The sequence below is a fragment of the Tauraco erythrolophus genome, chromosome 27, assembly GCF_009769465.1.
Source record: "Tauraco erythrolophus isolate bTauEry1 chromosome 27, bTauEry1.pri, whole genome shotgun sequence".
NCBI lineage: Eukaryota > Metazoa > Chordata > Aves > Musophagiformes > Musophagidae > Tauraco > Tauraco erythrolophus.
The window spans coordinates 1,790,796-1,817,685 of record NC_141491.1 but is presented as its reverse complement, the minus strand read 5'-3'; the positions used below and the strand labels follow the sequence as shown (position 1 = coordinate 1,817,685).

At 53.1% G+C, this 26,890-nt stretch overlaps 1 protein-coding gene across 1 annotated transcript in view; it reads right to left on the bottom strand.

The window, feature by feature from the left end:
- The window catches only part of PLXNA2 (plexin A2), a 145,565-nt gene that overhangs the window by 21,267 nt on the left and 97,408 nt on the right, over window positions 1-26,890 (bottom strand). The window contains exons 9-19 of the mRNA XM_086627423.1: window positions 24,467-24,667; window positions 22,548-22,644; window positions 22,033-22,226; window positions 16,169-16,320; window positions 12,847-12,964; window positions 9,156-9,292; window positions 6,187-6,354; window positions 4,780-4,873; window positions 2,599-2,838; window positions 2,280-2,423; window positions 903-1,137 (exon numbers count right to left, since the gene is read on the bottom strand). Of these exons, the coding sequence (XP_086483549.1) occupies window positions 903-1,137; window positions 2,280-2,423; window positions 2,599-2,838; window positions 4,780-4,873; window positions 6,187-6,354; window positions 9,156-9,292; window positions 12,847-12,964; window positions 16,169-16,320; window positions 22,033-22,226; window positions 22,548-22,644; window positions 24,467-24,667 (1,780 nt within the window). The remainder of the gene's footprint in view (window positions 1-902; window positions 1,138-2,279; window positions 2,424-2,598; window positions 2,839-4,779; window positions 4,874-6,186; window positions 6,355-9,155; window positions 9,293-12,846; window positions 12,965-16,168; window positions 16,321-22,032; window positions 22,227-22,547; window positions 22,645-24,466; window positions 24,668-26,890) is intronic.

Below are 26,890 nucleotides of genomic sequence, written 5' to 3'. Positions count from 1 at the left end.
CGGCTCGGCTGTGCCCATGCTGAAGCTGTGGTCTCTCCTGAATGTGTCTCAGTTTTTGTCCTGTGCTTTCAAGGCTATCCTTTTAAACCAGCTGAACAAATCCAATGCAGCTCTAAATACACAGAGGTCACACTATGAAATCTGTAGTTTTCTATTTATTTTTCTTTGATTCACCAAGCTTCCTTCCCGTTGGAAGGATGTACGAAACAACAGCAGCACCCCTCTCCTGAACACTTTTTGTCTCAACCCACCAGCTACAGAAACGCCTGCCCAGCTCCACGTCCTCTCCCCTGTGACCGGCCACGCTCAGCCACCTCGCTGCATGCGACAACACTTGTGGGTGCTGGAATCCGTAAGAGGCAGGTCCAGCTACTCCAAAACCCACACGGTATTTCCAGCAGCAAATGCTCGCGGAGCTTCTTCCTATCCCTGCAACCTGCTCCTGCCACCCTGGCTCACATCTTATAGACTGGATGAGGGACTGGACCAGCTTTCCAGTCCTGCTGCCTTCTATTTGGGATACACACTGTTTCCTGGGGGTTTCAACCTCCCCTGCTCCCTATCTCAGTGCCTTTTAAAAAGCCCTTTACTAAAAGTCCACTAGAGAAGGGGACACATTGTGCTGAGCACCCTGGGGCTGGCGCTGTCCTTGCAATGCGATCCAGGCACGTTGCTTAAGCAGGATGAAGCTCTAATCCTGTTCTCTGCACATCAGGCAGCAGAGTCGTGTCTGCCCTGCCACACTCGTCGCTGCCCACCCTCCCACGCAGCCTTGTGGGGCACGCACCCTGCTCCGCTGCCCAAAACAATGGGGTGACCAGGGTGGCTCCGGTGGGGGAAGCTGGGGACCAGAGCTCGGGGCTGCAGCACCCAGAGAGCGCCCGGTCCCGGGCAGTACTGACCCTCCTTGCACTCCAGGGCCACCCGGGACTCCAGATTGTCCATCTGCATCTGCAGCCTCTTGAGGGTCAGGTCGTTCTCTCGGGACTTGCGCTTGTAGGCGATGAGGACGATGATGACGATGATGAGGAGCAGGCTGCCTCCGGCCGCGATGCTGACGATGGCCGGCAAGGTCAGGAGGCTGTCTGAGATGATGCTCACCGAACCAGGGGAGAAGATGATACCACCAACACGCACCTACAAAGCACAACGGAGGTAACCAGCACTGCTGCTAAGGGGGTCAGCCCCTCCCAAAGCCCCGTCCTTCCCGGCCAGGCACACACGGCACGGCACAATCCCCCAGGGAAGATGCACCAAACTGCCTCTGCTTCAGCCAAGACTATGGCAGCTCCGACCGCCTCCAGACACAGAGGGTGCAGCTTATGGGAACACAGGGAGGCTTCAAGTCATGATGAATGTGCCAGCCCTTCGCTATCTGGGCTTTGTTGTATTATCTGATGGCTCCATTTGACTTTCATTTTATAAGCTTTCAACTCCCTTTTGTAAACCGTGGACATTAGCAACTCGGTGATAATTCCAGTGACAAGAAGCCAGAGCAACTGGAAGGAGAGAAGGGAAGAGAAAGCCCCATGTGAAAGCTACAGAGCAAACACACTGGAAGTTAATGCTGGGACAGGCTTTTCCTGGATGTGCCCCGGCCACAGATGCAGGCAGCTCCCAGCCAGGTTGCGCTTCTGCGTATCACACTGTGATAATCTGAATATGTTCTGGATGCTGAACTTAAAGGGAAATAAATCACAATTACAATCTCATTTGGGCTCTGCTCAAGCACTTCGGCAGCTGCGTGCTTGGTCTGCGAGCGGATTAGGGCAAGAAGCAATGCCCGAAACCAAAGCAGAAGAAGACACCAACTGTTATCCTGGATGAGGCTGTTGATCCAACCAGTCCAGTGTTCAGATGTCCCTGGCTGCTTCTGCTTTGGGAAAAGGCAAAATCTTTCCCTCCTGAGGTCTGGCTACAAGGACTACAAAATCCCTTCCTGTCCTACAGGAGGGAGAACACAGCCAACTGAAAACGGGCTCCCCTAGCACTGAAGGACGAGCAAGCAGCACCGGAGAAAGGACGGTACCTGGTGCTGAAGGCACTACCAGAAATATCTGCTGCTTCTAGAAGGCTCTAACAGCAGGTGGTGAGTCTTGAGGAGGGAATAAAAAGTCTCTCCATGCTAATCCACATTAATATTTTAAGCTTCCAATTAGACTGCCACAAAGATCTAAAATCCTACCGATCCTTGGACAAGAAACGGTCCTGAATATCTGAGCGAGATGAGGAGGAGGAAGGGAGGGACGGGGTGCCGACGGGAGCGCTTGGTCCCTCACCATCACTTTGTGCTGCCCGGTGAGATTTGGCGGCTCGCACAGCAGCTGGGTCTCGGAGACGGTGACGGCGCAGGGCGTTTCTCCGATCAGCACCGTGTAGTTGAGCTTCGCTCCTCCCGGAGCGGGTGGGCACAGGTTTCTGCCCTAGGGACAAGGGGAGAGAAGACTGTACAAAGATGCGGCGCACTGCTCCGATTTCCATCTCATTCCCAGCTGTGCAAACGATGGGATTCATCTAGCACACCTCATTCTCCAAAGTGGGAATAAACCTCCCCTCTCTGGGATTTTTGTTCTGCTTCCCACCTAAGGGGCTCCTTACCTTCAGGATGATGGGTGACCCTGGCTTCTGCTCCAGCACCCCGGTCGGGCTCAGGAGTTCAAACGTCGGGTTGGGGTAGTATATGAACTTGGTGTCGTTGTAGACCAGCAGGGACTGCACGTTGTTGAAGATAAACCCAAACTCATCCGGCCGCTCGACGGCATCCAGGCCGGGTCGGTAGTCGGGGGCGAGGGGGGGGGCGAGGCAGGCCAGCGCCGTGGCGTTCACCGCCTTGCAGACCTGCGGGGAAGGCGACGCTTTGAAAGACGGCGGGGAAGGCTTTACCCTGAGCTGGACAATGATGCTCTGATCCCTTAAATGCTCTCTGGAAAGTCCAGAGGATTTGAGTTTAGCTGGGAATAATTCATCCAGGTTTGGTGCATCGCAGCCATCGTTTGGGGGAATTTGCTTCCCCATCCGGCCAGCGCAAAGGCACTGGTGCGGAGATGGAGAGCGAGCTTCGGAACGAGCAGTGTTTTAAGGGAGCTGGAGGCTCACAGAGCAGATCACTTCACCCTTTTTCTTTATTTTTTTCTTTTATTTTTTTCTTTTCTTTATTTTTTACTTTTCTTTATTTTTTTTCTTTGCTTTATTTTTTCTTTTATTTTTTTCTTTTCTTTATTTTTTTCTTTTCTTTCCAGCCGCATCCTCTTTGGCAACGCTGGCTTTGAAACAACCCATAGCAAATACCGGGTCCCTGCTACAAATTGGTGATTAGAGGCAATTCCCGAATGCCAGCGAGGGAGAGGAACCATCATCTGACACTCATGGGCTGGAGGTAACGTGAAGGTCATCTCCCGCCAAGCTGAGAACACCCGCAGCTCCTCCAGCCCTGGAAGCAGGGAGCTGGCTGATTTATGAGACTCTTGCCTTATAAAGCAGCAAGAGCCCAACCGTTTGGCCTCCCTCCATAAGTGGAGGATTTAATTTCACTCAATTTTGTGTCTTCAGAATTATTTTTGTAGTGCTATAACTGCAACTGCTAACAACAAAATTAGATGCCTTTTTAAAAAGAGCTCAGATGAAAGAGGGCTTCAGAGGGGAAGGGAGAAAGGGAATAGGAAAAGACTGCTAAGTGATTTGCCCTTTCCAAGACAATACAGACTCAGTCAGAGAGATCACTACATAGAAACAATATTTTTCAGTTTTGCTTGGTCAAAATAATTTCTGCAGGTCCTGGAGGTACAAGTCTTATTTGCAACATACAAGAACATTGCTTAGTTCCCGTTTAGCCGAGGATCCATTTCAGTTTCTCACTCTTGGACTGAAAAAATACAGACAGGGTAAAGAGCTGGCATTCCAGATCAACCCCAAATTCTGCTACAAACTCCTGGCTTCAGGAATATCAGGGTGATAGGAGGGAGGAGGGGAAGGAGGCATAAAAGTAACACCCAGCTTCACCAAAATACCCGGAGCCCTACACCCAGCATCCTTCGCATGGCGAGGAGGGCGCAGGGATGCAGCCCCTGCCCTTACCGCGCCAGTCAAGCTGCCAAAGTGGCTGGAAAGCTTCTTTTTCAGAAGCAGTTCCCCTCTCTCCTTCCCTCCCCGGGCTGGTACAGGCTTGCCGGGCCCAGAGCTGCAGCAATAGGAGGTTTATTTATAGAGAGGCAGCTAAGGAGAGACTAGTTAAACATAGCAGCCTCCTAGCTGGCAGGTCTCAGTGCCTGGCTCCAGGCTTGTACAGAAAGAGCAGGACTAAAATGGGAAGTGTGGAGCAGCTGGGGATGATGGAGACAGCTACACTGGGACTTTCCATCCCAATGTGCCTGTGGAGCTGAGTGAGGGACAGGGACGGGAAGGATGCTGAGGAGGGGAGAGCTCTCGAGGCTCAGGGGCTCTGACAAAAGGGGGAATTGCAGGAGCGAAACAAGTCTGTCTGACCCTAGACAGAATTTGAGGTGATGGAGATGACGTGAAATGCTTTGAAACTGCTTTGGCAGTTACTGTGTTTCTGAGGAAGCAATCTCCCATTTGTGTGTGTTGGGATCCCTCTTCCCAGGGTCCCCAGGTTTTGCCGCTCACCGTTTGGGTACGTCCAGGGACACGCTCCCAGAGCAGCTTTTTCCACAGCAAAAGAGACCACGGAGAGAGCACCGGCACCAGTAACCGGATGTGTGCATCTGGGATGGATGCTCCCAGGCACAGCCCGGCGGCACCGTGCTGACGGCAGCTACTTACGTTGACGAACTCCTTCCCGTTGTGCTTGACACGGATCCTTGGCTCCTGGATCACGTCCAGGTTGGAGCCAGTGACGGTCAGGGGTGTGTACCCGCTGCGGAGAACCGGGAGACACCTGATTAGTGCAGCAGGCAGGAGGGGCTGGGGCTGAGCTTGACAATGAGGATGCCTGTTGATCTCAGAAAGATGTTTTCTGCAGACACTTGGGGCCCCAGGTGATGGAGTGGATTAACACCCGGTCCCCATGTCACTGGGAGTGGTGTCTCCAAGTCAGCCAGACTTGACCCTCAGCTCCACCCTCTCCCACCCAACTGCACTGCAGGGCAGCAGGGTGAGAAATGGGATCAAAGAAATCAACTGAGCTGAGACTAAATACGTAAGACAATAAATTAGTCGCAGTGTTTAATGATTTATGCAGCGATGTTTTTAAGGAACACGATAAATGGTACGTGCGGCGAAGGAACTGACGTGCACTTGCATCTGGACTGCGGGCGCAGCGAGTTGTCACATAGAGCAGGGGAGGGATGAAAAGCACCTGGTGCCACTGGGGCCAGGGAGGGCACAACCTCCTGGGCTACAGCACCCCCGTTCTCCTACAGCCAGTGCCCCCGGGCAAAGTCTTTCACCCTTGGCTTCTTCTTTCATGTGTGAACTGGAGCAGCACAGCCCAGGTTCACCCCAGTCTCCAGCAGCTCTGCGGCAGAGAATGGCTGGTCCCCTTAGACCACCCCTGCCAGCAGCCCCGACCACCACATCAGACCCACCTCACCCAAAAGTGGTGAGATGGTCATTTTGGGCTCGAAGCAAACACCTCGCAGAGCGTGCTGCGAGATGCGCGCTTCCTTCATGGGCGATTTCGAAAAATAATTGGAATTTGAAATGAGTAGCTGTGTTACAGCCCTTGGGAGCACAACCCTTAAAGTAACACCAGGGGACGAGTACGGTCCAGGGTTCTTGGCAGTGACGACATCACAGTGATGCGACAGCGCCGACTGCCCCATTCCTAGCAGTCTGGGGATATTTGGGATAATTTGGGATAAACAGTATGTTTTGAGTAGCGTCAGCTTTTTGCTTTCTTGGTGGTTGCCAGTTTTGTCTTATTCCAGGACTACAAGAAGGAGCCTTTAATGAGCAATTGTGCCCTTCTGCAGCAGACAGGAGTGATCCTGGGGCTTTATCCATGCTCCCAGAATCTCAGTGCGGACCGCCACTGCTCTAATCGGGAACCACAACCACCTCAGTAACTCTGGACCGGATTTTTGGTAAATGCAAATGCCACAGACACCCAGCACTGACAAATCCAGGGGTCGTGCATTTCCAAACAGACCCTCTTTGGGCCTCACCGAGCATATGCTGAGAGAGAAGCCCCAGACCAGGCAAGGACCCGCTGGCGGAGCCCTGCGTTACCTGGCGATGCTCCACTCGGGTTCGATGTGCTGCACCTTCGGATCGTCGATGTACTCGAACAGCAAAGTCCGCTCCAGCTGAGCCCGGTCGACGCTGACGGAGACGTGAACAGCCCCCAGGCCGTGGGCCGATGGGGCTGACACACAGACGATCTCGTTCATGGACCGCCTGCGCGAGAGAGGAGCCGGGGAAGCGTTAATGGGCGGCGGTGGCGTGGGGACAGAAAACCACCCTTTGTCCCAGCGCTGCCCAGTGCTGCAGCCGGGCAGCCCTCTGAAAGGCTGAGCCATCAGTCAGCCCCAGACTCTGATATCTGCGAAGGGGATGAGCTCCTGAGACGGGCAGGAGGGCTTCAGTGGCACGGGAGGGAGGGCAGTGCCCCTGCCCACCGCCAGCGGAGCTCATCCTCCCTCAAATCACTCTTTGTGCCAAACTGCCGCCTCCTGCATCCCTCCGTGAACCCGCTGCCTTCTGCTGGGCGTGTGAAAACAGATGGCTGCTTTTTAAATGGGCTGCATAAGCCCACTGAAAAGCCAAATTCTTCCCCTCCCCACCCCACTGCACACACGGGCCCTTGTGAGCAGCATAATGGGGCGCGCGGAGCCCCCCCCTGCGAAGGGCGATGCCACCGGCACCGCTGCCCTCCGGCTTTGTCTGCCCGTCAGAGCCAGGCTGACCCCGGCCTCGGCGCTGCTGGATGGACACAACAGACCATCTGCTTCCATGGGAGCCCTGGAGAAGGTGGAGGCGGTGGGGTAGTGAGGTGCTGTCAAAGCACAAAGGCGATGGATGGATGGATGGATGGATGGATGGATGGATGGAGAAGGGAAATGAGACCTGAGCAGCACCACTCCCGCTGCCAGGACAGAGCTGCCAGGAGTCGCACAGCTCTGCAGCCAGCCTGGGCACTGTTCCTACAAAAAGTGCTGCAGTGACATCCCTGGCAGGCCAGTGCCCTGCACTGGGCATTCCAGGGGGAATATCGAACAGCGATGTCCCCAGCTTACACCTTGCACGCCCGTCCGCCACAATCGAGGGAACAGAAGTGAACTCCTAAAATACTGAAACAAACTGGACTGGGCTGTTTCTAGTGATGCAATTACAGCTCTGCCCCTTCCTTCTCTCCTCCTCCTCCCTCCCTCATCTTGTTCTCACTCTCCACCTAGGTGTAATTTAACCACAAAGGCATCCTTGTGCGAGGAGAGCGTTTCTCCGCCCTCCTTGCTGATTTCTCAGAGTGTTCCTGTGTGTGTCCGTGCAGCTGAAGAGCTGCCCACTGCCCGCTGCCTGCCCACTGCCCGCTGCCCGCTGCCCGCTGCCTGCTCTGCCACCCCACGCAGCCGCTCGGCCCCGCCAGACTCCACTGCGCCTGCTTAGCTCTGGCATGAGATCCAGAGTGACGCATCGCTGCTGGCAGAGCTGCTCTCAGCTCCCTGTGATCAGTTAATTAGCTTTCTGTGCTATTATTATGTCGTCATGGTAAATCTACCCACTCCTCCGATCAGAGAGGGGAGAATGGGGGAAGCTGTAATTAGAGTGAATCTCATTAGAAAGCGCTTCATCTAATCAGGCTCCCCTACACCCTCGAGTACAATTGAAGTTCATTGCCTCAAAACAGTCCAAGCAAAACAAAGTGCACAGCGTGACCCCGCATGAAGGATGGTGCCATTCATACGCTGCCGCTTGCTTTGTTTAAGTTTCTGCTTGCCTGCTGTAATTAGAACATACAGAGAATTCAAAACTCTTCCAGGTTTTGCAGGTCAGTGTCTGCAGGTTGCCGGAGTATAATCATATATTTAAGGGATTATGTTACAGGGCTGATTCCGCTCTCAGGGAGCTTGCAGGCTGCTTCTGCCGGTGGGAACGCCGTTACCCATGGGTATCTGAGGATGCAATCTGGCATCTGTGCTTCGGGTATGGGAAGAAATGTTGGCAGATCGGCTACAGTGCTTAGCACTGGGAGAGTTCATCTGCACGTGAAGACCTTGGCATGTCCAGACCCCCTGAAGCACCATTCCAGGATGGACCTAGAATAAGCACTGCCAATATCTCAACACATTCCCATGTCTGAACGCCCACAGCTCCTGTATCCGAGAACCTCTCAGTCTTCCAGATGAGAAATTCACCTCCAGGGGTCTTTACATTCCCAGAAACTTCTTCAGTTCCTCCTGGGAAACCTGATCCCGAGAGGTGGGATCCCTTTGCACATCACACCGCTTCGCCCAGGTTCCTGCACAGGCTATGAAACACGCGCTGCCCGCTGCGTCGGGCACCTCCGCTCCGCCGGTGCGGGGCACGGACGCGGACGGGATGCACACAGATGTACGCTGCGTGTATCTTTTTTTAACTAAGCCCCGAGAAAACCCATTAAACCCTGTAAATGTCAACTCTGCGTTTACACTGCTGGGTAGAAAGCAAATTTGCCATAGAAACCCCAGAGGAGGTTCATGGCTGTGCGGGCTCCTTGGCAGACCCCCCCTTTGCTCCGCGGGGGCCCACCCCTCGCTCAGACCGTTTCTCGGAGGGTCGGGTACCTGCAGCCGGGGCTGCAAGAAAAGCAACACAAGCTGTTGGTCTGTGAAAAGAGAAACTACATGTTTCTTACAAACACGACGTCTTCTTCGGACCAGCTGGGCTGGGGGCAGGTCCTGATGACTATTTGTAAACATTTCACAGTTGCAGTGATGTTTGCCTGAGATTTTTGGACCAGTTTACGTTGTAATGGCATTAAAATGAAATAACGGACAGCACTAATACCGATGCCATCCCTCTCCTGCCCAGCAAGGCTCAGTCACAGTAAGAGAAAAGACGGCTCCATGTAATAAAAGAGGGAACGGGAGCCTTCAGGGCTTCCCAGATGAATTTTTGCCATGGCTGCGTGTTCAAGTATAGCCAATACAAAGCGGAGCAGTGCTGATAACCAGGATGTGCATGGCAAGAGCCCGCGCTGGCACCGCTTGGTCCCTTACCCGTAGAATTCGCAGGTCTGGTTCCCCAGGAGCACCGACACGCGGCTGCCGGCTCCCAGGTAGTGCCCGGAGATGGTCACCATCGTCCCTCCCGACTCCGGCCCGCGGCTGGGATTGAGAAAACTCACCGCTGGAGTCTGCGGAAAGAAAAGGACAAACTCGGTGCTGTCGCCTGCGGCGAGCGGAGCTTTCCGCGAGCGGCTGCCCCGGGGCTCCAATCCCTGTAGCATCTTCTCCTCCGTGGCTGAGCAGGAATATCCTTTTCAAAATGAAAAAGCAAAGCAGGGATGCACCCTGGACATCTGACAAACCTCCTGCTAAATTTTCGAACCCGGCTCTGAAAGGGAGACACACCTCAACAAAACGACAGCGAGTTTGGCCTCGGCAAAAGTTATGTGTTTACCTTCAACTTTGTTCTTAAACAAAGGCAAGCTGTTTGCACCGCAGGTTCAAAACCCAAATATATCCCAAGCCCAGCAAACTGCTACAATGGAAATTTGAGCCCAAATGTGTACAGTTTGCCAAAGTGGTAAAGCATCAAAAAAACCCCACCAGGGTCTGGTAACGGGAAACACTGGACAACTAACAAAAAGGCAGCACCGTCAGCTCCAGCTTCATGTGAACCACCAGTGACAGTATTGTGGGGGCAGAGCTTGTTCCCCATTCCTGATGGAAAGATGTCCTTGGTGGGCAAACTTAGATCCCACTCGACATTTTATTGGTGATATTATTGCAGCAACGCCACTTCTTTATCCTGCCTTGCACCAGGATAGCTGTTTATTTATTTATCCCCCTTAATAGAATTTGCAGAAAGCAGGTACCTTTTTATTTGTTTTCAATCAGTGGATATTACCAAATTGTTTTACTAATGCTTCCACACAACCCTCTTTACGGCTCTCATCTGCCAAGGCTGGCAGCTGCCCAGCTCTGCTCCCCTGCTCCTACCTGCTCGGCAGCTCCGTGTCTTTGTCCTGTTTTCACAAGGCGACATGTGTTTTCTGGGTGGCACAGCATCTGCCAAAGCAGCTTAGACCAAAACCCTGTTTCACTCTGGCTCCTGAACAGACCAGAGGAAAAACACACAATCCATCCTGTTGCAGATAATTATGGAATAATGTCACAGGAGGGAAAGATTCGTGCTTCAGCTGCTCCTGGTCAGCTCACAGCTCTCATCCTAGCTGGGCTCAGGTGTTGGACTCGATGATCCTTGCGGGTCCCTTCCAGCTCAGGATATTCTGTGATTACCCCAGCTAATGGCAATACTAGGCAATAAGAATGGTAACAGCAACGTTTACACCAGGCAGGCTTGGGAGCATTTCCTACAACCAAGAGGAGTGATTCCAAATTGCAAAAAACCTCCAAAGGATGTTCGATGTATGATTGCCCACCAAAAACCTCCCTCAGCCTCCAGCCCAACCCCAGCCACTGTTCCCAAGGTGAGTGAGGAACAAGCTGCAACGCTGTGAACACTCCAGGCAGAGAGAGCCCACTACCAGCCACCCTCCTCCTCCTCCAGCCCCATCCCTGGGGCCAGTCTGCTCCTGGGAGCCTGGAGACAGAAAGGAGCCGTTATTTAACACGTCCAAGAGGTCCAGCAGTTCCCATCCACGCACCAGTGACAGAGCTGCGCACATACTGGAAAGCACAGCTCTTCTCTGCGTTCCAAGTCAATTATAAGCACCTCCTGGCTACAAGCATCTGATGTTTCTGGTGCGAGCATCACCTCGTCTAAGCGTTGCAATCCTTGGAAATTCAAAGCATTGCCCAAAGCAGAAAGTCAGGCTGCAACCCTGAGCAGTCATTCTTGTAAACAAGGAAAGGACAGGAGAGCTGAGGGCCCATCCTAGAGACCCGAAAAGAGTGCCAAGGCTGGGGTGAGGCCGGCATCGGATGAGGGCCTGAAAGCTGAATAAGAATTTTCTGTCTTCAGCTCATGATTTGGTGATAATTATGACAGATTTACGGATCCCAAGTAGCTCCAAGGTTCCACCTCCCCCGATAAAACGGGTGTTATTAAGGTGACAGCATCGCTCCTGCGTGGTGTCAGGCACGAGATGAGCTCACCAGGGCATGAACCCTCTCAGGGTCAGAAGAGAGCTCTGCTTTAAGGTACCAATCAATTTTACTACCGACTTTAACAGCACAAACCAGCTGTAATGGAATTTGTGATGGTGCTAAAGAGAAAAATAGAGGCCAACTAACAAAAGGAAATGATGTGCTCGAAGTTTTAGATGCCTGAGAAAAAGAAATGATATAATCAGGGTAAGTGCTGGAAATCAGGAGCAACAATGCAAAGGATGATAACGCTCGGCATACGCTCACCAGGCTGCTGCAAGGTACGACTCCGAGATTCATCTCTGCAATTACCTCCCTCTGGCTCCTGGTTATTATTTAACACAAAGCAAGAGAGCATCCTCCTCGTGTCGCACGGGCACCTGCCTTGTGATAACGGCCAATGTGGGCGCTGTGCTGGCACTGCCCTCTGACGACCAGAAGGATTTCGGGCATATTTGAGCAAAATGTGGTGATACTTTTCACCCCCGCTATGCTGTTATCCTGAATAAACAAAATCCCAGGGGAGGGTGTCACTTATCGTGCCGACGGGGTGGCAGGGGCCAACCTGATGTATCTCTCAATTAGTTTACAAATTGTGGACAATTGGTAAGTGCTGGCATTTCCCTGCATACAGATTCCACTAAGCACAAAATCAATGTGGCTGGATGAAGTGCCCTGTTTAGGCAAAACTGGAGATACGAGAAATCCCAGCTGTGGCTTTTAAGTTTATGAATCAAAAGGCTGCTAATTAAACAACAGAAAGAAACGATCCACTCAACCAGTGGAAGCCCCCCAACCCAAAGAGCAGCACTCCATTAGGAGATGGAGCCTACACTGAGCTGGCTTCCTTGGAAGGGAAAAAAAAAATCCCTGAATATTTGGATGCAGAATTACTCTTCCATCCCAAAGGGCATCATGGGGAAAAATTTAAACCTACAGACACAGAAACTAACTCAGATACATTTAGGTTTCACAGGCAGTTGGTTAAGTTTCTAGCAGGACTTCAGTACCGGAGCTGCAGAAGGATGGACTCTGGTGCTTGCTCTCCTCTCGTGTGCTCGTGTGTTCGTGCAAAAAGGCCTATCGGTGCCCATACGTATATACATGTATGTACGGAAACATCTTCAAAACCAGCAAGAAGCAGTGCCCTAGATTAACTCCCATTAACTAAGCACCAAAATAACAATGTCCCTGCATTACAAAGGAAAATGCTGAGTGCCAACTCCAATCCCTTGACAGTTCCTCATGCTCAAAAAGTCCTGAGGTACAGGGCAAAGTTCTACTTTGTGCAGGGCTCCTGCTGGGAGCACAGCCTAGCAAGTCAGAGGTCACTCTCACTATTTTGGAGGTGCAAAGTTGAAACCAGACGCTGTGGGAGCCCTGGGTTTAGGTTCCCACCTAAATCCTGTTTATTCTGTAGGACCATGCGAGCTCTAGATCCTGAAAACTGGGTTCGTTGACTGGGCTACCAACAAACCGTGCCATGCCACGGGCAAAGCATTGGAAAAAGATGGTGATTTTGGGATTGTCTCCTGGTGTCGAACCCCATCCATCCGACACGTGCACTCGCAGAGCACGGCCGTCCCCATGGGGGACGGGTGCCGCCCCCCACCCTCCGCCTCGGCAGGACACTCACCACGAACACGTACTGCTGCGCGGACTTGGCCGTGAACTCCGGCTTGCACTCTCCGATGCACAGGAGCACTGGGCCGGAGCTGATCCCTGGAAGCGCCTGCCCCATTTCACAGACGATCCTGGAAGCAGAAATGCCGCAGTGAGGCTGTGGCAGGAGGTGCCAGCCGTGCCCGGTGCGGCTCCGCGCGGCGCTGGCTTCCCGGTTTGCTTCTCCTCCCCGCACCCCCCTCCTCCCCCCTTTAACTTTGATATCTGCCTCTTTGGAAGAAGTTAATTACTGAGTCTATTTTTACCCCATGTAGTAATTTAAAGAAAAAAAAATCAAAATTAGACATAATTATTACAAGCTGTAAACTCCAGAGCAAAGCAGAGCACTAATGGCAATATATTAGCCAGTAGCAAAGTGAGTGCGGAGTCCTTAGAGTAACGGATGAGTTCATTAAGGGAACAGCTCACACTGCAGTCTCCCAGTTAATCAAAAATGGAGAAACCTGCTCGGGGACGATGGAGACAGCCGTGGAAAGCAGCCTGTGCTGGGGAGACAGGGCTGGCTAACGCAGGACATGCTCGTGCTGGTAAAGGAAAGGAGTCAGCGGCACCGAAAGACACCAATCTCCAGCGCCGCACACAGCCCAGCTCAGCCCCGCGGGCACATCCCGAGGCACGGGCAGCCGTAAGGACAGGAGAGCTGCTGGAAGCTGTAAGGACACGAGAGCTGCTGGGGTTAACCACAGCGGGCCAGGCTGGGAGATGAGGAGGCAACTGATTGCCCTGTGGGTGCGCAGCCCCAAAAGCTGGAGACGAGGCCAAGCGAGTGCCCGTCACGCCAGCAGGTCTGGGAGAGGTTCCCAAGGGGACGTCCGCTGGCAGGGCTGTACTGAAAGGGGATGGATGCTGCTTGCTCCCACGGCAATGCTGGAAAGACAAATTCAAGAGCATCGTGCCAGGCACTGGGAACCTGAGGACAGGAATGAGCAGGGGGTGCAGCTCTGTCGGGGATGAGTCCCTCAGTGTCCGGCCCTGAGACCACGGAAAGAGCCAGAGCATCCCGTCCCCATGAGGCTGAAGGTGCTTTTGGGAAGTGGCAGGGAAAAGGCTGGCTCTTATGCCTGTCATGTGCAAATGCATGAAAGGCTCCGATTTGGGAAGGCAGCGTTTCAGCTGCCTCCAGCAGCATTAAATTCACTACAAATAAACTAAACCACAAAGACTAAAGGAAGAAAGAACCTGCAGACAGCATGCACAGGTGATGCCAGGGGGCCTAATGAAATACACACACGTTAGTAAAGAGCTCCGAAGCGAAAGTCCTTCTTGCTGCACATCAAAACGCGTTGCCTAGAGAGACGCTGCCTTTGGAGAACGGGAACCGAAGCATCTCAGCTGTGTCTGGATCTGCCACGTGCTCCTCTCTCTGCCTTTCAACCCAACATTGCCCATGCACCTCTCTCCTCTGCCTCCTACTTCACTCCTCCTCCTCCTGCAAAGCGGCAGTGGGGTGAGGACGAGGAGGCCGAGGGCTGGGGCTGGCATTGGGGAGCAGGAATCTCTGCTCCTGCCAGCCCACAGGCAAACAATGCCCTGTGAAATGATTCCTGATGCTGCACAGGCAGGGCAGGAGAGTGGAGAAGCAAGGATAGACCAAGGGCTATATATGGGGGAAACACCCAATACTCCACTATTTGCCAGTGAAGCAGCAGCTGCCCTACAGAACCGAGCACGATGGGACATGGGACAGGGCAGAAGCGACTTGGTACACCTGATCCCATTCCTGATAAAAGCCAAATTCCCTGCAGGTACCTTGTTACAAAATGATGCATTCGGCAGAGCTGTAGGGTGCTGATTGCTGGGCTAAGTGGCCCTTTCACCAACATTAACCTAATTGCTGGCTGATAGATTGCGTGGCTGGAGCATATGGTGAGTCATTACAGTCTTGGAATTCAGTCTGCCCACAGAACCCTTAAGAGGGTCCTTTTATCTGTATTCATCTTTAAAAGGCAGCTCTCATGCTAACGCTTGCTGTTATCTGCCCAGGGTAAATGTTTTAATGATGTTAACAAACTTTGAAAGCTCAAGAGCCGTAATTAGAGTCATGATTATAAAATCAGGGTTTCATACCATCAAAGGAGGATAATTTTATAATCTTCCGTCCTTTATTTGAAAAATAAAACAAAATATTGCTCAGCAGAACAGCCCAAACAGTTACCAGGGACAGTGCTATCTGTGAAGAGCTTGGAGCCATCCCTGCAAAAACACCAACGATGCTTCGCCCTTCATCCGCTGATGGGAGAAATACTTCCTAACTGATAAACCGCACGCATCCCACATCCACGCTGTTCGGAAGAGGAGATTAATGTAATTTCTGTCTTACAGGTGGGGAAACAAAGGCAAGGAGGGAGTAAAAACCAAACCAGTGCCAACACGTCCTAGTGACAGGTCCTTCCACTGCGCTGGGGACCAGACTGGGACCCAACAAATGTGTTTCACCACCAGAGGACAACCGCTGCCGGCTGCTGCCAAAGCTGGGCAGATCTGTGCTGCTGGGACTGCTCCTGTGCCACTGGGACTGCTCCTGTGCCCTGGGCCACCCCCAGCCATGGACCTAGCGCACATGCTGCCATCCTGGTCCCCAGCAGGTGAGATGGGACAACCCAAGGGGAGACACGACATGTCATTCCTCTCCTGCCCTGCACGGATGACCCCGCCGCAGCTCTCAGCACCTCGGCTGCGCCAGAACGACCGCCCCAACCAGCAAGAGGAGCGGGTGTCACTTTGGGAGGTTTATTCGCCCGTCCTCTGTTACATGCCTATTTTCTAATTTTCGGCTGACGTTTTCCTTAGTGAAATAAATGAATTGACTCCAGCGGAGGCCCGTTCGGATGAAGCGGCTGTCACTGCCTCACCCGCCTAACAAATGGCTGCGCGCAGCCGGCAGCGCCGGCTGAATTTCAAGTGCGATGGGGAGCGGAGGGGGCAGAGAGGCTCAGCAAGGTGCTCATCAAAAAAGTTGCTTAGCAAAGCAGGAACTGCAGGGTGGAAAGAAACAAAACACTTAATGAAAGCTTAAGGGGCTGCTTAACCCTCTGAGAGAGCATCCAAGCACCTCATCTCCTTCTGGTGTAGCACTGGCATGATCTGGTCCAGGCACCATCCTCCTCTGGACCCCTTCCTGCAGGGCTGGAAAAGGGTGGCGAGGTGGTGCCCAGGGTCTGGATGAGTTAGTGGCCTCCTGCGTGTTCGCTGGAGGTCAGGGAAGGGGCTTTGTGCAGGCTGGCCAGCCCTGGGGACCCGCGGAGGGGACGGCTGAGGTCCCCAAGGCCACTCACTGTTCTGCGATGACGTACTGCTCGGGCAGGGGCGTGCACTGCACCCCAGCAACCTGCACCCCGTGAGCGATCTCGGAGAAATCCAGGCCCAGGTTGACACCACGGATGGTCACCCGCGTCCCTCCTTCTGGGGGGCCTGACACTGTCAGGATCTAGAGGGAAACAAAACACAGGTCAAGCTGTGGGAGGAAAGTTGAGCTTGTGTTCCCCCAGCACCCACGCTGCTTCCACCCCACGGCTGGCTTGGAAAGGAACTTTTGCTTCGCAGGCTGCCCAGGGAGGATGAGCGCTGCGACCTCCGCCTGCTCCTGCTGCCAAACTCAGGCCAGCACACCTTCTCATGACCCCTCTGGATGATTTGGAGAAGCCCAAGGATGCTGAAATCCATCTGTGTTGAGCTCCAAGAGAGGATATCAAGGTCCTCGAGCTGGCCAAGGGGCATGAGCAATGCCATCCCCCAGAAAGCTTGGCAGAAGGATAAGACTGGCTCCTTTTTCACATATACAGAAGATGGTAAGTCACCTTCCAGAAGGAGCCTGCTGCTTTGAAGAACTTTAACTTCTGCCTTGGCTGTTCTCTGAACGTTAATGTCACATTTTATTAGTAAGTTGGCACCTCAAATGACTTACAAATGTTAAAGGGTGAGGTGTGTGCTTTAAAGCTGCCTGTTTATAGCCTGCCTCAGCCATAATCATCTCAGCTTCTACAGAGCTTCGCTGAGGACAATATCCTCTTCAATTAGGAGTATAAATTACAATGATGTATAGTCACGAAATTTGGACCCAAGACTCTCAAACAGTTGTCCTGAATCTGCCACCGGTCTGTTGTTGCTCTTGGGTGAGTTACTGATCTTCCCCATGCTACAGCTGTTATTAATAAATAAACATAATCCATAATAATGCAATTCAATTAATTTAATGGATAAATCTTGTTTACGCTTGTTTGTTCCAGCCTTGTCTTTGGCAAAAGACTTGAGCTCTTCAAAACCTTTCCCTTGTTATTTCTGGATGGATGGCTGCTTTTCTTTCACCTTCTTAAGGGCTGGCTTACACCTCTTCGCTTCTTGCTCTCCACTCCCACTCCTGTTTAAGGCGTAGGTACCGAATTTGGCCCCGCGTCCTGGGCTCCAGCCCGCCCCACGCACCCACCAGAGCCACGAGCAGCTCCGTGTGCCAAACCACCACCTCCAGCCCTGGTGCACGCTTTGATCCCCACCTCCCTCTCCCCTCGACTGAGGTTTCTGATTTATTCACCACGCACTGGCTGTTGCGCTGCCGTTCTCCGTAACTCACACCGCACAGCATGTCTTGTATCATTTAGCTCCGTGAAGCACTCCGTGCCCGTAAAAGACTCTACAAAACCAAGCTGTGTTGTGTTACACCAAGTCCTGAAGGCCTGAGCTGGTGATGTTTAACGTGGCTTGCTGGGAATCACCTGAACGCGGCGGTTCACCTACTTGACAGTTACAACTGTCCTTTGCAGCTCTGGTTTACGTTCAATCGTGTTTCCCGGAGCACTTACACCGCCGGGCTCGTTGTCTCATCACTGTTCAAAAAAAAGTCACAGTTTGCCATTTCCCAACCTTACCAGAACCAGCGGGGCCAAGCGGCGTCACCCAACAAAGCAGAGCCCGTTCGGTATTTTGAAAATGTTCTGACCTGGAAAATCCCCGATACGGAGCTCCACTCGACCTAGATTTTAGTGGCCGCTAATTGAACAGTTTTGAAGTAACTGTGCCATAAAGCAGCCCCAGGGTTAGAACAGATGCATTCAATTAATTACAGCTGGAGAGATTCAGTCAAAATCGCAGAAAGAAGATAAGTCTTAAAGGTCCCGTCGCACCGAGCGCCGGCGACCCCTCGGAGCAGCGTCCCGGGGCCACCTGGTCGCGGCGCAGACGCTCAGTCTGGGCACCTCCAGCAAACGCAGCCCAGGGCAGCCACTGGCACCACGGTCTGCCTTAACCCGGGGCTGCGGTCGTGCCAGGGAGCTGCTGGGGGCTGCGATGACAGCCTGGATTTCTGATCTGAGACAGGATTAAGAAGAAATACTCCCCAGTTTCAAGAAATATACTTTAATACAGTGGCTTTCCACTGTGGAAGACCAAAAGAACATGCAAAGGGCAGCTAAGGAAAACCCAAGGCCACTACAAGGAACTTGACATTCCCTGCGTAGGGGTCTGTACCTCTGCTGGAAGTTTTTTAGATTGTTTGCAGAACAGAAGCAGTTTTAAAGTCGCTGAGATCTACAGCAGGGTGTGGGAGGCAGGGCCTTCAGTTCTGCTGACCCCCTGAACTATCCTGAGCAGGTCACCTCTCCTCTGCAGCACCTCACCTTGCATGAAACAAAGGAGCAACCCACCACTCCGATAAAGCACGTTCCTGCTGCCCAGAGAAAGGATTTATGCAAGTGCCAAGCAGGAAGGACCCAAAGTGGGGCAGTCCAGCCACCCTCACCCTCTGCCCTGACATCACGTAAGGGATGCAGACGCACCACTGCGATTCTGTCGTCGCTGCTTCTTACCTGAGACCAAGTTAGGGATCCCCGGGATCCCCCAGGCTGGGACTCAAGGGATCACAGGGATTCGGGAGCCCCATCCCAGTGCCAGCACACGCTTCGAGCCCCAGCCCGGTGCCAGCACGCTTTGAGCCCCAGCCTGCAGAAGATGCTGCTGTAAGGATGCAGGATAAATGTTCTCAGCCTCACGTCTTGCCAGCTGCACGGTTCAGTGTTTCTGACATAAAGCAACATTCAGCCTCCAGAAGACGTCTGTGCACGAGACAGGGAGACCTGGGAATGGCTGGGAGATGGAGGGGGTTTTCCTCCTGGAGCTGGAGGCGACCCGCGAGCCTAAGACCGTTCTGCACAATAACTTGGCATCTGTTAGGGTGCAGAGAGAGCGCCCGGCTTGCAGAATAAATGGCATAACCCCTGCCCCCTCCCAAAATGTCATCCACCTTCATTCTCTTTGTCTTTTTTCATCCTGCTCTAAGCTGGCTGGATCCCAGCTGATGAGCCCAGCAGGGAACCAGCACATAAGCATTGTCATCCCGGCATGATCCCTCCTTGTCTCTGCCTTAGCTGATAGCACATTCAGAACCTAATTGTTATCTCAGCAGAGCAACTCCATTATTCAGCCTGACACTGCCCCCCCTTCGGCTGTTTGTTGCACTGATGTTATATTAATGAGGCCTGCAAATAAATGAACAGGAGATCAGAGTGCCGCTTGTTCGCAAGAAAACTGATTTTTATTTATTTATTGCTAAGACCACAGACCGCGTGGAAGTTTGACGCTGTGAAAGGGACACTGTCGGTGACAGCTGGGCCTCTCGCTCAGAAAAAGGGCTGCATATCTCCTACTGCTCATGCACTTTTATGACTATTAAAACACAATCTCTTTGTACTAGTTACACGTTCCCCAAAGGCATTGGTGACTGGGAGCAAAGCCCTTGACCTCCGGCTCGACAGAAAGAGTGAACCTGGCCAGATGAAGCAAAAGGAGTGGAAAACAGCCCGTATTCAAGGCTCTTTTAGTCTGAATGATCCAGACTGCAATGCAAGCCCCAGTATGAGACCAAACGCTGCTCCCCAGTTGAGTCTGTCAATGCTGGTGCATGTGGGATGGAGAACGTGTCACCAGCGCCTGCTTCAAACCTGCCAGGAGCAGGTGGGTCCTAGCGGAGCAGGGTGGTCTCTTCCCAGCTTTTGCAGCACTGGACATTGCAAAGCGGTACCCAAAATACTGAAAAAAACTCGGATGCCAGTAAAAAAGACCCAACAGCAGTGAAGGTTGTAAAGGTCTCATGGTCTCCAAGACAATCTCCTACACTTTTCCAGAGGGGAAGCGGGATGAGGGAGGTTAACCTGTGCTGTTGAAAGGTTTGGGTTTAGGAATATCGACCCTGCAGGGTTTCTGCGGGGGCTTTGCCATTTTCTATAGACCTGACTGCTCAAGAGCTTTTAGCCCTGCACAGTGCCCTTCCCATCAGTGGATCTCAAAGCACACAAAGAGAGGTCAACAGTTCCTCTGCTTTCCCCTTCTTCTGCTACAACAGTGAAAACTGCAAACTTGACTTTCATCAAAAAAATAAAATAAAAGCTGTGAATTCATAAGGAGAAGGGCGGGAGGTGGAGTTCAAGGAAAACCACCGAACACTGTAAGACCTGTGATAAAACCACAACAGCTCACAGCACTGCCAGGGTCAGCTGAGGCCACGGGACAACACACTCCCCTGAAACCTGTTTTCCACCGCTGACCCTCACTGTGGAACAGGCCAATCTGCCACGGAAAGCACAGATGTTTCCTACGTGATTCCCTCATCTCCAAATCCGCTCAGGGCAACCAATCTCCTGAGACTCAGAACATCCCCCACGAGGTACCCCCCGCTCCCCGCTTTGAAGGCTGAGACACAGACCTGGTTATGGAGATGAGAACCTGTAAGAGCAAAGCTCTGCTCTCTTCTCCTTGGACAGAGACCAGAAGTATTGCTTTCAAGTTGGACAGTGATAAAACCCTCGGTGGCAGCACCGTGCCCGCGGCCAGCGCGAGAGCCAGCCTGGCACCGCTGACACGCCAGTCACTTGGAGCAGAGTGTTCCTCCCCTTCTCTGCTCAGCTCAAGGAGGGCTGAATAAATAAATCTGAGACTTCTTCAATGTTACAACTGTCCGAATGGTTTTGGTGAAGAAAATCTCAGGCAGAAGTTATTTTGCTTCTTGCACCTTGTAGCATAACCTCATGCAAGCAGAACAGCACTCGGGTAAGAAAATTCTGGTTTCTGACTACGGGCAGGACACGGTGAACACCCAGGCAAACCTTTAAGGCTCATTTTACCCCTCTGTAAAGAGAGCTGTGACTTGCCAAACGAACCAACCGACTCGCCACCTCTCTGCCCAGCCAGCACTGCCACCACCTCCGCTCCTCCGCAGCCTCATCGGTTCCACGCTGCAGTGTACAAAACACGGCACAGGAGGAACACCTGCCCATCGAAGGCACAACGTGGCCAGGCAGAAGGTCTAAGACAGACATACCAAATGCCTGATAACGTCCCTGCGGGATGGACGGACTCTGCTCAGCAACATCCTCCTCCAGTTGGCCCCAGCCCTGACACAGCCCCACTGCGGTTTCCCTCCCTTCTCCATACACAGGATGCTGACACCTTCCTCCCGGGGGGGCTGGGCATGAGCCAAATTAGCTAAACTGGTGTAGAAACCAGCTATGCTTCCACACGTAGTGGGGTCCTTGCTCAGCTGGCAGCAGCTCGTGTGCCGAGCAGCCCCGCTCCTGCCCTGCCAGGAGTTCCTGTAGCCACGAGCATCAGCCCAACAGGCTGCTCTGATCCAGCACTGGTTTACACCCGTGCCCTCTGCCTTCTGCAGCACGGGCACACGCTCAGGGCGAGGGAGGCTTTCGTGGCGAGTTAATTAAGTGAGAAACCAAAATCTTCTTTCATTCCCACCTGATACGAGTGTCACTCCTAATAGTAACGTTAACAGACCGAGTGCAGTTTTACTGGTAAAAATGCTCCTGGGAGACATTTTGCATCCCTCAGTGGTCTGAACAGAAACATCAGAAGCATCAACTACAGACTAATTAGCTCCCTAGTTTAATTAGCACTCCTGCAACAGTCCGTAGCGGTCACCCCAACACTGGCAGCGTCGCCGGCGAGTGCCAGCTGCCCGGCGGGGCAGGGGGCTGCACACCCCGGCCGATCCACACCTTAATTCCACAGAAAGTGGTGGAGCGTTTCATTCCCAGCTCTTCAGCGCCGGACAGACGACGATGGATTTTCAGATGGGAGGGAGGCAGCTACAAACCCGCTTTGGGGGGAGGAAGGAGAAGGGACCGGAGACGCGCGCGCTTACCTCGGTGATGCGGGGGTTGGAGCACTTGACGTTGGGGCTGGACCAGTCGAGCCAGGGCTGGGCGGGCGGCGCGGCGCAGTGCGGCCGCAGCGTGCACTTGGCCTCGCCGCTGCACCAGCCGCACTCGAACTTGGGGTCGGCTTTCAGGCAGAGCCCGCAGCTCTCGCGCTGCGCCGCGCACTTGTAGAGGTGCACTGCAGGGACGAGGGGACGGGCGCTCAGAAGTCAGGAACGGAAATATTCCCGCGGGCTACGGCTGATCTCGGGCTTATGAGCAAAGGCACATGGTGAGTTTTGACTTAACGAGCCGCAGAGTGGACTCCAAAGCCAAGGCTGTACCAGCGGTGCTCAGCGAGCATCACCATGAGTGGGACAGAGTGAGTTGCTCTCAGCCAAAGCAGGACCCACAGGGACCACAACATCTCTGCCTGCAGCTAACGCCGCTCTGCACCAGCTTCCCAGCCCCGTCACTCCCTCCGTCCCGTGACTCCAAAGCCAACTCAAGCAGACGTTACCTTTCAGATCCTCCGGGTTGTCAATAACGAAGTTCCCGTTCCAAACCACAGCAAAGTCCACTGCCAAGTTGCTTATGTCCATCCCATCATAGAGATACTGAAGGAGAAGAGGGAGAATGAAACGCTTGGGAGAATGATTCAGAGATACTAACAGGGAAAGAAGATTTTTTTTTAAAGACACCGTGATTATTCTCTGCTTAAAAACATGTGCTGATGTCTGAACCACCACTGCTTCTACGCTTCACCTCCAAGGTCCTGCTTTGGCTCCCTCCTCCTCACCAGGAAGAGATAATTAAATCAGATCTAGTCCTGGTGAGAGGTAATAGATTAATTATTCCACTCACAGTGGTTGCTCTTGTCACTCAGTCTCCAGCTTATCAATACAGCCCCTCCAGTTAATCAGACTGGAAGGACTGCTGCCTCCAGGCTATCTTCTACAGTCACCACGCTCCCCAGTGTGACGAGGAGCTTAAAAACCCTGCTGCACAGCTTCGGCCGATGAAACAGCAACAGCTGAGAAAAAATCGAGGGTGCAGAGAGGTCCTTTCCCAATTTCTGCTTCAGCCTAGTCTAGGATAGCACAGGCTTGAATTATTCACCTTCTCATGGACATCCTGGGGGCCGTGGCAGAGTGAACCTGGATGCTTTAGGTGAATTCCTGGTGTATTCTGAAATTCCCATCATCACAATGAGCACCAATTCATTCTGATGCTTTCAGTCAATCAAGAGCTACTAAAAATACTTCAAAAGGTAAGTGACCACTGCCATCCTCTTTGGGATGAGGGAATGAGGATTAAACCAAAGCAGACTCCTTTGACCCTCCTCACGCCACAGTTGTACTGATTCACCTTGCCTGGGTTTTACTAAACTGGTGTGAAACTACATCTTCTGCACAAGTGATAGAGCTGTGAGTACAGAATTGCCTTTACATTCTCTACCTACCACTTCCTATTAGCCAAAGACGAATAAAAGTGCTTCCCTAATGTTTATAAATCGCTTTGGATAGGAAAAGTACTATACGGTATTAATACATTTATTACCCACCAAGCTGCAAGGCCCAAAGACGGCCAGCCATATATAAATATCCAGTGAAATTTTGAAAAATTCAAAACTCCATTAACAATTTAAGACCATCTGCACTGAATATTGAAGTAGACCCTGTGCTGTTGCCTAAAACAACCTGAAAGTGCCCTGTTTGCCCAGAGACCTGTTCCAAGGCAGGGTGAGGAGGCGGAGGACCGTGCCCTCCCCTGCCCACCCTCCAGCTGATGCGTGCCACGCGAGACCCAGACCTGGGCTGTGGCTCGGAGCGTGCCCTTTGGGAATCCTGTGTTTGCCATACGTGTTTTGGTGTCCCTGAGTACCTGCCACGGCAACTTTGGGCGTTCTGGGGTAAAATCCTGCCAGGTCCGTTGGCAGGGCTAAGCCCCATCCTACAGAGCAGAGCCGTCCTCCCCTGCCTGCTTCTCCGGCAGCAGCATCCAGATGATTTCCTTCCCTCTGCTGCGCTGTGCCCTCTCCCCTGGCAGTTTTCCTTCCCCTCCCCTTCCCTGCACCACGCTGCTTTTCAGCATCACTGCATTCATCCAGCTACCGTGACCTGGAATTCGACAGCTCCCTGATAAGGGGTCTGTGATTCGCCTTATCTCCCCCGTGTGAATTAGCCTCCCTTAACACCTTCCTCGCATTCCGTCCTCTTCCTCCCCTTCCCCTCGCTGACCCCCCGCAGTCAGACAGGGAACCGCCAGATAAAGGATCTTCTCCACTCCGGTGCTATAATGGAACACCTCGCGTGCCCGCGGCAGGTTCCCACCTGGAATTCAGGATGAGTTGAACTCCAGGGTTTCTCACTCTCCCACCCCCAAGCTGACACACAATTTGGGCACCTTTGTGCCACGTGCCCCCAGCCAGTCCCTCACCGAGCTGTTCTGGCACTGGACGCTGGAGCTGTTGAAGCGCAGGGCGGGCACGCGGTGGGTCACCCCCTGGATGCTGAGGACGCACTCGTACCCGCGCTGCCCCGACTGCGGCTGGGGCAGGTTTCTCGCCTTCAGCGTGATGGGTTTCACCTCTCCCACTGGGATCAGGATCTCCTCCGTGGGGAAGAGCTGCGGACAGTCCTGGGGGGGCAATAAAAGAGAGGGGGAGGTTACAGCGGTGACCTTGCGTGGGCAGGTCTGGCCAGGTCTCCAGCAGCAGGGCTGGTGTCCCAGGACATCCCTGGCATGTGGGACCAGCCACTTCTCAGCCCACTCATGCAGTTGCAGGTTAAGGGTAGAAATACACCCCCACCGCAGCCCCCCTGCCCCGGGAATGCCACTGATTTTCTCCCTGCAGTTGCAGAAGAAGGAACACCACTGCTGGGGGAGGCGGTGCTCCCCGCTCCGAGCTTGCCGTGGGCATTATCCACGGAGACACACGCTCTCGCCCTCCCACCGTGGCGTTATCAGCTGCTCCAGCCCCGCCTGAGCCCCACTGCCCTGGGAGGGTGATGGGCTGCGCTCCCCGGGCCGCCTCCTAATCCCATTTCGCTCCTTACACCCCTCGGCCGTGTGCCGCTCCGGAGCAAGACTGATCGGCACGGGATGCGCTTCCCTCCCGCCACCACGGACCGTTCCGCTCTGCTTTATCCCAGTAAAATCACACCAGCATGCCATTAATTTCCAAGGTGATGTTAATTTCTGCTCTATCTGCTCTCGCCCCTCACCACGCTCCGACACCTCTGGCCTTTCCAAAATGCCCAGCTGGCTCCCGCGCTGCTGCTCACACGGCTTTTTCCTTAGCTGGGGGCTGCCCGCGGGGGCACACGTCCCTCTGCCAGCTGGGTGGGCAACACATCTGGGCTGAACTGCCCTTTCTACCTCTAAAGCAACGCTCTTCCCTGCTCCATCCTCCTGGGAAACGGAGGATGTCCAAGGACAGGAGGATTCGGCTGCAGTCACGACCCAGAGCGGGAGGGATGGGATTTCCACAAATGGGGTTAAGTGCCCTAATCCTGATCCCCCTGTGCCTTCTGAAATTGTCCACTCTGCAAAACTGGCCTTTTCTCTCAGGCACCGCAGCAAGGGCTTGGCATGTGCAATGAACTCGGGGGCTTCTCCAGCAAACAGCATTTGCAAAGGTCTTATGGCTTTCAAAAAAAGTGTTTGCCCTTGGATCTGAGGAGGAATCTCTCCCAGAGGAGGGAGGACTGAAACAAAACCTAATTAATTTTTGTACAGCTGTATCTCGGTACGTATCAGCGGGGAGGATGCTGGGCCGTGACCAGGAGTGCCACACGTCCCTTCGTGCACAGTGACAACAGCAAAGTCATCAATGAGTGAGGATTATGGAAAATTATCAGCAAGGAGATCTTCACCCGCAGATCTCCTGCTCCAGTGTGCACACTGGAGAGACCACCAGACGAGAAGGGAGGCCAGCCCAAAAGATCCCAAACAGGCTCTGGTGTCCCTGGGATATGAGACATGGAGTCTCTATCTTCTTCAGCCTCCGACTCTTCTGGACACGGTTCCTTGGGGCACACAAAGCCTTTTGACAGTAGCCCAGAAACAGCAAACACGGCGTGCCGGCGTGCACAGGGACCCTGCCACCCTTGGGACATCCCAGCCCAGCTCAGTGAGTCAAACAAACAGCTCCCACTGCAGATCAAAGTCCTTCTGCACCTCCGGGATGCAATCGGGAGCTGCTCCAGGAAGGCATTTTTTCCGAGACAAATGCAAATTCAAAAGGATGTTACAGGCAGCGCCTTACAGTACCCACTGCCACCCTGCCAGGCCAGAGCAAAGGCGTCTGGGGAGACAACTGGGAGAAGTGAGGGAGGCTGAGCTCCAGGCGTGGGGAGAGGCTGCTCAGTGGGAGTCTGGGGGAGGAGAAGGGAGGGAGGGGGGACTGAGACAAAACAGCACAGAGACATTTCACTTGAGGCCTTTCCTGATGAGGAACCGAAGCCTCTTGCACGAAAGTGGAGGTTAAACAGGTCCTGCTGGTGCAAGCCCAGGCACGAGGCTGCAACACCAGGTACTTCGTCCTTGATGGTCATTTCATAAACAAGGCTCAGGAGTTACCAGCTAGAGGCAGTGAGAATGGGGAAGGAGAGCTCCTCAGTCCCTGAAAGCTGCCTGACTTTTGAGTGTACGAAATGCCACGAAAGTGAAAGCAGTCTATTAAATTTTCCATTAAAAACGACGTGAAAATACTTCAAACATCTGTGTGATTGCTATAAAGGAGCAGAAAAGAGCAAAACGGTGCTGCCTCCAAACCCACGTATTCTGAAAACTAAGCACAGCAATTAAAACGTTAAGTACAGAGGAGTGTGATTTGCTTCCACTTCTGCCACTATCTGG